Source organism: Loxodonta africana, chromosome 7 (genome assembly GCF_030014295.1).
Source record: "Loxodonta africana isolate mLoxAfr1 chromosome 7, mLoxAfr1.hap2, whole genome shotgun sequence".
Lineage (NCBI taxonomy): Eukaryota > Metazoa > Chordata > Mammalia > Proboscidea > Elephantidae > Loxodonta > Loxodonta africana.
Window position 1 is genome coordinate 77,754,393 of NC_087348.1, and position 9,546 is coordinate 77,763,938.

General features: G+C 40.5%; 1 protein-coding gene across 1 annotated transcript; it reads left to right on the top strand.

The window, feature by feature from the left end:
• The first annotated feature begins 595 nt into the window (after nt 1–595).
• Nucleotides 596–1,994, top strand: LOC100656504 (olfactory receptor 2D2). Its single transcript, XM_003412200.4, has one exon. The coding sequence runs from the start codon at nt 911–913 to the stop codon at nt 1,856–1,858; it is 948 nt and encodes a 315-aa protein (XP_003412248.2). The 5' UTR covers nt 596–910; the 3' UTR covers nt 1,859–1,994.
• Nucleotides 1,995–9,546: the final 7,552 nt, after the last annotated feature.

The following is a 9,546-nucleotide window of genomic DNA, read 5'->3' on the forward strand; positions in this document are numbered from 1 at the left end:
AACCTAGTCAGGCTGGTAGTTTAAATGGAAATTCTGTTGTAATGGTGCATTTGCTGTTTTGGAAGCTCATTCATGAAATTAACAGAGAGGTTGAGTGGGAGATAGGACTGCCATAAAAAAAAAAATCATAGTATGCAGTTACTACTTGGTTCTTCAGCTTCTTTAAGACAGGTTACTTTCTCTGAGAAACATGTCAGGTCTACAAGGGACTTTGGCTCTCATTCATCTCATATACACTGATGTCTCTCTGTTTGGAGACATCATGAACAGTTGTATGTCCAAAGTGTTACCAGAAAAAAACAAAACAAAACAAAACAAAACAAAACCCACCACACAATCATAAGAGCCATGTAGGAAGAGCAGCTTAAGATATAGTAGTTTTAGTTATTAATAAACTAAGATTAAATAGCATGATTTACAGATGAATTCAGCCTATTTTTACATTATCAGAAGTGTGAAATGCAGAGTAAACATATGATTACATTGCTCTACTCTTCTCTCGACAGGTTACACCAAGAATGGAATGCAGCATCTTATAAAGTACTGAGTTTTGCAGCTCTGGAAATGTACCAACTGAAGGAGTATGATTGTTGCTACCAAAAACAAACCAAACCCAGTGCAGTCGAGTCGATTCCGACTCATAGCAACCCTATAGGACAGAGTAGAATCACTCCATAGAGTTTCCAAGGAGCGCCTGGCAGATTTGAATTGCCGACCCTTTGGTTCGCAGCCATAGCACTTAACCACTATGCCACCAGGGTTTCTGATTGCTGCTAAGGACCTTATAAAGGGGATTCTAGAAATGGTTGATAGCAATTGAGGGAAAATCCTGAGGCTTCTCACTCTAATATAATTTCGTAGGCCAAGCATGCCATTGTTTAGCACATAGTGAAAAAAGAGAGTCAAAACTATGGGACAGACAAACCAGACACAGGTGACTGAATTCTTCCTTCTGGGACTCTCTGATGACCCATACACCCAGAAACTGCTTTTCATCTTATTCCTGGTTGTCTACCTGGTCACTGTGCTTGGAAATCTGCTTCTTATGTCCCTTGTTTGGGTTGACTCCCGACTTCACACGCCCATGTATTTTTTTCTCTGCAACTTGTCTCTGGCTGATCTCTGTTTCTCTACCAACATCGTCCCTCAGGCCCTTGGTCACCTGCTATCCAGGAAGAAGGCCATTTCATTCATACATTGTGCAGCTCAGCTTCTACTCTTCCTCATTTTGGGGGGTACTCAGTGTGCCCTTCTGTCAGTGATGTCCTATGATCGATATGTGGCCATCTGCAATCCTTTGCATTACACTAACATAATGACCTGGAAGGTGTGTGTCCAGCTGGCCACAGGGTCATGGGCCAGTGGCGTTCTGGGATCTGTTGTAGAAACCACCTTCACACTAATGTTACCCTACCAAGGCTGCAAGAGCATTGCTCATTTCTTTTGTGAGGCCCCTGCACTGTTGGTCCTGGCATCCACTGACACCCACACTTCAGAAATGGTCATTTTTCTTGTGGGCGTCGTGTTCCTCCTCATACCTGTTTCCCTAATTTTGGTATCCTATGGCCGCATTATAGTGACTGTGGTCAGGATGAAGTCAGCTGCTGGGAGGCTCAAGGCATTCTCTACCTGTGGCTCCCACCTCATTGTGGTCATCCTTTTTTTTGGGTCAGCAATTATGACCTACATGACCCCAAAGTCTTCTAAAAAGCAGGAAAAGGTAATGTCTGTGTTCTATGCAGCGGTGACCCCCATGCTCAATCCCCTCATCTACAGCCTGAGGAACAAGGATGTGAAAGGAGCTCTGAGAAAAGTAACCACAAGGAATTTCCCATGCAGCCTTGGGATCTATCACTGATAGTGAGCTCAGGGACCCTGTCTCTCCCTACTTGGAAGACTTGATGAATAATCCCCTTTCTTTGTGAGTCTGAAACAAGGTAAGATTCTCATCTTAGGGTGCTGTCCTTGGTCCACCCTCCGTGCTTCATCCAGGATTTCCTTTGTAGACGGAGAAGGACAATAACTCAGGGAGCACTAAGAAGGTGTATGTGCTTCCTTCTGGTTAGTCCTTTAGCATGTAAGGATTAGGAAGTCTCTGGAGCCGCATTCATAGTATATAAACCATGAAACCTGTAAAATCTATATTTTTAATTTTGCTGTATATTATCATCCTTCTATCCTAGACCCTACTCCAACCCCTTTATTGTTTGCTATTTCTGAAACTCTTTGCCTGATCAAATGATCAAAAACTAACAAACGTTAAGTGCTGTAGAAATGATTCTGACTCACAGTGACCCAATATGACAGAGTAGAACTGCTACATAGTATTTACTAGGCTGTAACCTTTATGGAAGCAGATTTCCAGGTCTTTCTCCCATAGATCCGCTGCGTGATTTCAAATCGCCAACATTTTTGTTAACAGCAAAGTATTTAACAATTGTAGCACCAATGCTCAGTTAACAGGCATTAATCACTTGTTGTTGTTAGGTGCCGTCGAGTCAGTTCAGACTCATAGCTACCCTATGCACAACAGAACGAAACACTGCCCAGTTCTACGCCATCCTTACAATCGTTGTTCTGCTTGAGCTCATTGTCGCAACCACTGTGTCAGTCCACCTCGTTGAGGGTGTTCCTCTTTTTCACTGACCCTGTACTCTGCCAAGCATGATGTCCTTCTCCACGGGTTCATCCCTCCTGACAATGTGTCCAAAGTATGTAAGACACAGTCTTGCCATCCTTGCTTCTAAGGAGCATTCTGGTTGTACTTCTTCTAAGACAGATTTGTTCGTACTTTTTTCAGCCCATGGTATATTCAATATTCCTGGCAACACCACAGTTCAAAGGTGTCAGTTCTTCTTTGGTCTTCCTTATTCATTGTTCATCTTTCACATGCATATGATGTGATTGAAAATACCATGGCTTGGGTCAGGTGCACCTTAGTCTTCGGGGTGACATCTTTGCTCTTCAACACTTTGAAGAGGTTCTTTGCAGCAGATTTGCCCAATGCAATGCGTCTGTTGATTTCTTGACTGCTGCTTTCATGGCTGTTGATTGTAGATCCAAGTAAAATGAAATCCTGGACAACTTCAATCTTTTCTCCATTTATCATGTTGCTCATTGTTTCAGTTGTGAGGATTTTTGTTTTCTTTATGTTGAGGTGCAATCCATACTGAAGGCTGTGGTCTTTGACCTTCATTGGTAAGTGTTCCAAGTCCTCTTCACTTTCAGTAAGCAAGGTGTCATCTGCATAACGCAGGTTGTTAATGAGTCTTCCTCCAATCCTGATGCCCAGTTTTTCTTCATACAGTCCAACTACTCGTGTCATTTGCTCAACATGCAGACTGAATAGGAATGGTGAAAGAATACAACCCTGAAACACACCTTTCCTGACTTTAAACCAATCAGTATCCCCTTGTTCTGTCTGAACAACTGCCTCTTGATCTATGTAAAGTTTCCTCATGAGCACAATTAAGTGCTCTGGAATCCCCATTCTTTGCAAAGTTATCCATAATTTGTTAAGATCCACACAGTCGAATGCCTTTGCATAGTCAATAAGACACAGGTAAACATCCTTCTGGTATTCTCTGCTTTCAGCCAGGATCCATCTGACATCAGCAATTATATCCCTGGTTCCACGTCCTCTTCTGAAACTGGCCCGAATTTCTGGCAGTTCCCTGTCGATATACTGCTACAGCCATTTTTAAATGATCTTCAGCAAAATTTTGCTTGCGTGTGATATTAATGATATTGTTCTATAATTTCCACATTCGGTTGGATCACCTTTCATGGGAATAGGTATAAATATGGATCTCTTCCAGTCCGTTGGCCAGGAAGCTGTCTTTCATATTTCTTGGCATAGATGAGTGAGCACCTCCAGTGCTGCATCTGTTTGTTGAAACATCTCCATTGATACTCCATCATTCCTGGAGCCTTGATTTTTGCCAATGCCTTCAAAGCCGCTTGGACTTCTTCCTTCAGTACCATCGGTTCCTGGCCATATGCCACCTCTTGAAATGGGTGAATACCGACTAATTCTTTTTGGTATAATGACTCTGTGTATTCCTTCCATCTTCTTTTGATGCTTCCTGCGTTGTTTAATATTTTCCCCATAGAATCCTTCACTATTGCAACTCGAGGCTTGAATTTTTTCTTCAGTTCTTTCAGCTTGAGAAACGCTGAGCGTGTTTTTCCCTTTTGGTTTTTGATCTCCAGCTCTTTCACATGTCATTATAATACTTTGTCTTCTTGAGCTGCCCTTTGAAATCTTTTGTTCAGTTCTTTCACTTCATGAATTCTTCCTTTTTCTTTAGCTGTTTGACGTTTCAGAGTCTCCTCTGATATCCATCTTGGTCTTTTCTTTCCTTTCTGTCTTTTCAATGAGTACTTCCTTTCTTCACGTATGATGTCCTTGATGTCATTCCACAACTCATCTGGTCTTCGGTCACTAGTGTTAAATGTGTCAAATCTATTCTTCAGATGGTCTCTAAATTCAGGTGGGATATACTCAAGGTCATATTTTGGCTCTTGTGGACTTGCTCTGATTTCTTCAGTTTCAGCTTGAACTTGCATATGAGCAATTGATGGTCTGTTCCACGGTCTGCCCCTGGCCTTGTTCTGACTGATGATGTTGAGCTTTTCCATCGTCTCTTTCCACAGATGTAGTCAACTTGATTTCTGTGTGCTCCATCTGGTGAGGTCCATGTATATAGTTGCCATTTATGTTGGTGAAAGAAGGTATTTGCAATGAAGAAGTCACTGGTCTTGCAAAATTCTATCATTTGATCTCTGGCATTGTTCCTATCACCAAGGCCATATTTTCCAACTACTCAATCACTTTTTTTTTTTTTTAATCACTTACTATGACCTAAATGCTGTCTGAGTGTGTGTGTGCTTGATGTGGGTACAGTGACGCAGAACATATGACCTGTACTGTCCTTCTCACATGCTGTCTTCTTAGAAACATAAGGATCGATTCTCTCAGGATATACCTTTACCAAAATGAAGAGAGGATTTTGGGAACCAACATAAAATGGTAACCTGTCCTAAGGCTAGCAAGTGTGAGGAGTTGTTACCAATCCTACAACTGAAGGTCCAAGAGGAGGGAAATTGAACTGGAGTGGGTAACTCTATATAGAAGGCCAGCAGATAGAGGTATATGGAGGTGAAGATGCCATGGGAGTAAATATTTAAAAAGCTTATTCTCTATCCACTTTCTGCTTCCCTGCTATTGTATTTCAATTAGAAGTGAGAGAGCAAGGGAAGCTGTTGATACAATAAATAAAAATCAGCATTCTGGGGTACATATGAAGGTGGAAAGAGATAGAGAGTGGGTCTGATATGGTAAACATAAGCTGCAGTATACCCCTTTTAACCTTAGGATCCACCAATTCTTTTCCTGGTGGTTAATTCAAGTCCTCAATACAGGCAACACATAAAGCTTCATTAGTAACTCTGTCATAGCAATGTGATAACTGTTAGGTCGCACTTCTACTTGATATCTAAAATAACAGATCCTTACCTGGACTATTGGAAACCCTGGTAGAGTAGTGGTTAAGTCCTACAGCTGTTAATCAAGAGGTTGGCAGTTCAAATCCACCAGGTGCTCCTTGGAAACTCTATGGGGCAGTTCTACTCTGTCCTATTGGGTCACTATGAGTCAGACTCGACTCGACGGCAAGAGGTTTGGTTTGTTTTTTGGTACCTGGGCTATTTACCTCAACTATTTGGGGGAGAAACAGGCAAAAAGTGAACAACAGGAAATGTAGCTGCTTTTGGAGCCCTGGTGGTACAGTGGTTAAGTAGTTGACAGCTAAGCATAAGGTCAGCAGTTCAAATCCACCAGCTGCTTCTTGGAAACCCTATGGAGTAGTTCTACTGTGTTCTATAGGATCGTTATGAGTTGGAATTGACTTGATGGCAACGGGTTTTTTTGTTTGTTTGTAGTTCCTGATTCTGGTCACTTGGCCTAAGCTGATAATCATAGCTTCCTTCTTTTCATTATCCTTTCACGGTTTTCTTATTTTCTGCCAGCACCTCATTTGGATGGGGTTCCTTACCTGCTTTGTTGTTGTGGTGGTGTTCTCTGGAGTGGATGACCTGAAATTTCTTTCCTGTCAGATTTGAGATCTTGGTGATACTTTTTTACCGGATTTCTGCAGTTTCCCCTTGAGCACGGCTATTGTTAAAGGACATATCACTGGGTGCTACAAACAATTAGTGCTCTTGGCTGTGAACTGAAAGTTTGGAGGTTCTAGTTTACCCATAGGTACTTGGAATAAAGGCCTGGCTTATCTACTTCCAAAAAATTAGCCATTGAAAACCCTACAGAGCTCAGCTCTCCTATGACCCACTTGGGTTCACCATTAATTGAAATCAACTTGATGGCAATTGATTTTTTATTGTTAATGTAAGTGTTATAAAGTATCTCAATGGGGCGCCCTTGGTTCTAAACCTGGTTCTCTTTACCACTAATTGTATTAGTAACCTAATTTGCCCTTGGAAATCAGGATTAATCACTTCAGGCTATAGAGTAACTCCCACTGTTTGCCTTCTGGTTCAGTAATGTGAAGACTCCAATACCAGTGAGTAGTCCCTGCTTCCAATTCATTAGAATGGTGAGTGGTTCAAGGCCACCATGAAAGCATTTCTTCTTTGGGAACTAGGAACTCTAAATCAGCCAAACCCAAGAATGTGGACATGGGTAGCAAAGACTCTTCAGTGGGTTACTGGGGTAATCATGGAATAAGCCCTCTACCTGTATCTCCTGGTTTGCCAACCATCACATTCTGGTTATTGTAGGGACGGCATCATATATTGACCACTATTTTAAAACATATTCTGCATCTTATGAGACAGCACTCCAATCGCTCAGAGGTTGTCCTCTAGCTAGTGCTGCAATTCAGACTTCAGCAGGCCATTCTACAATTTTATCAAGTCAACTGCTTATAGATAGTGGGGTCACTATGACTTGGAATCAACTGATAAGATAAATAAATTGAGTGGTCTTAAACCCATTACCACAATTTTCTTCACCATAAAATGTGTCTTCTAACTGGGATTGATGTGGTGTGGGATATATTTATCTACTGATAAGAGTTCTAAAAATCAGCAAATGGTGATGCTAAAAGAAACATCGTGAGTATGTTCATATAAGAACAAAAAATTACTAAACTCTCAATGATGGACATGGTCCTGTGTAATCAACATACCACTAGAGGTCAACTAGTTCTCTTGGTGAAGAGTGCTGTATCGGCACTCAGTTTTGATAAATGTAAATCATATTACAGTCACTACCACACATGATATAAAATATTTTAATCACCTTGAAAGGACCCCTAATGACCCATTTTAGTCAATGCTTTCCAACTGCTCCTAACCCCTGGCAACCGTTGATCTGCTTTTTGTCACTATATAATTACTTTTTCTAAAATTTACCTAAATAAAATCAAACATATGAAGTTTTTTGGTCTGGATTCTTTTACATAGATTAATGCTTTTAAGACACATCCATTCTGAGATACTGTATACGTATCAATAGTCTGTTCCATTTTATTGCTGAGTAGTAGTCCGTGCATAGTCCATGCGGAAATGGGAGGATTGCATATAATCAAGAATGCAGGCAGAGCAGAGAGGCATTTCATCTTTTCTCACAAAAGAGAAACAGACAAAGATGTGGGCATAGAGGGACACATTTTAGATGTAAGGGCATAAAAAGAAGCCGTTCATGTCTGATCATCCCACTTTCCTTAATGAAGTAGAAGTTGTTGCTTTGGATGGAAGGAAGAAAGGAATGGAACAGGGAAGAATGGCAACAGTTTGGAACCTCAGCTGAGAAGAATATATAACCAAATGTATTCATTTTCTGTTGCTGCTGTAAGAAATTACCAAAAACTTTGTGCCTGAAAGCAACATAGATTTATTATTGTACATTTCTGGAATTTAGAAGTCCATAGTCAGCTTCACTGGACTAAAATCAGGGTATTGGCAACCTGCATGCCTTTGTGGAGGTTCTAGGGATGAATTCATTCCCTTGACGTCTCCAGCTTCTGAAGGCTGCCTCTGTTCCTTGGCTCCAGGCCCCTTCCTCCATCTTCAAAGCCAGTAGCATAGTATCTTCTCTTCTCCTGTCTTACCTCTGCTTCCATCTTTGCACTTTTTCTCTCACTGTGATCCTTCTGCCCTCCTCTTATAAGGACCCTTGTGATTGTAATGGCATATCCGGATAGTTCAGGATAATCTCCCTATTTCAAGATCCTTAACTTAATCACACCTGCAAAGTACTTTTACCATGCAAGGTAACATTTTCACAAATTCTAGGGATTAAAAGTGGACATCTTTGGGGGGTGAGTATTCAGCCCACCACACCAAGGTCAAGTAAAATAATTGTGGAGGAATGATTAAAGCTTGTGTAAAATTTATAATGGTGCCAATCTGCTTAGTTGTGTTACTGTCATTATGCAAATAGGACCCCATGAGCTTTTTATTTACAAATTCTTGTGTTGATTTTTCAGAGTGGACTATCATTCTGGGGTGCTTGCTACATGAGAGTAGGACACTTTGTATGGGAGATGCGACTTTCCCTGGTATCTTCATGCAAACTCCATAGAGGTAGGTTTGTCTATAGAGTTTCTAGAGAGGACAATGTTACCCCTTTAATTATCATGGATTGTTAGGAATATGTTTTCACAAAGCTGTATTGCCCATGGCCCATCTCAGTTGTTTCCTGTGAGTCAAGAATTGGACTATGTTCACTGGGAAATGTCATAAAAGGGGCTACTGTATTAGCTGAGTGATATGCAAGCTTGAAAAAAGACAATTTCATCTAATGGAAATAAGATTACAGAAAAAAAAATCTAGAAAACAAGGAATTCTTGGGTAATTCACTGCAGTTTCCCGTAATCTGTCCACTTATACTTGCCTGGGGCATTCTGTATACTCTTCCTGTCAAAGAACTGTCATATCCCAAATAAACAATTTGAGACAGAGTCAGTCAATTGTCAGTGCAGAATCATCTTTTCCTTGACATTTCACAAACTGATCGATTATGGTAGCAAAGAAAAAAGTCATCATTTGCTAGCCCTCTAAACATGTATACTCGATAAATCACTGGAGATTTTAAGTTATCTTTTTATTATCTATCTTTTGTACTGGAATTTAAGCTCCATGAGACAAGAAATCTCTTTTGTTTACTAATATATCTTTGGGGCCTAAGACACAGCCTGATACATGCTGGTTGTTGAGTATTTGTTGAAAAAATGGTTTAATGAATGATTAAAAAATGTTTTTTTAAATCATTGCTTACCTTGTAAACAAAGAGACCCTGGAAATTTGTAGTTAGAGTATTTGGACAAAAAGCAAGATATAAAGCAGATTACAAAGTAAAATCTATGAAGTATAAGAAAGTTTTAAATAAAATTTACAAATGATAGATTGTATTGAAGTTATCAACATTGAGGTAAGTTCCCAATCTGTGAAAACTAGCAGCATCCTTGGAGTCACTGTTACCACAGTCCCGTAGAATACTGGGCCTACTACCAAAACCCATTG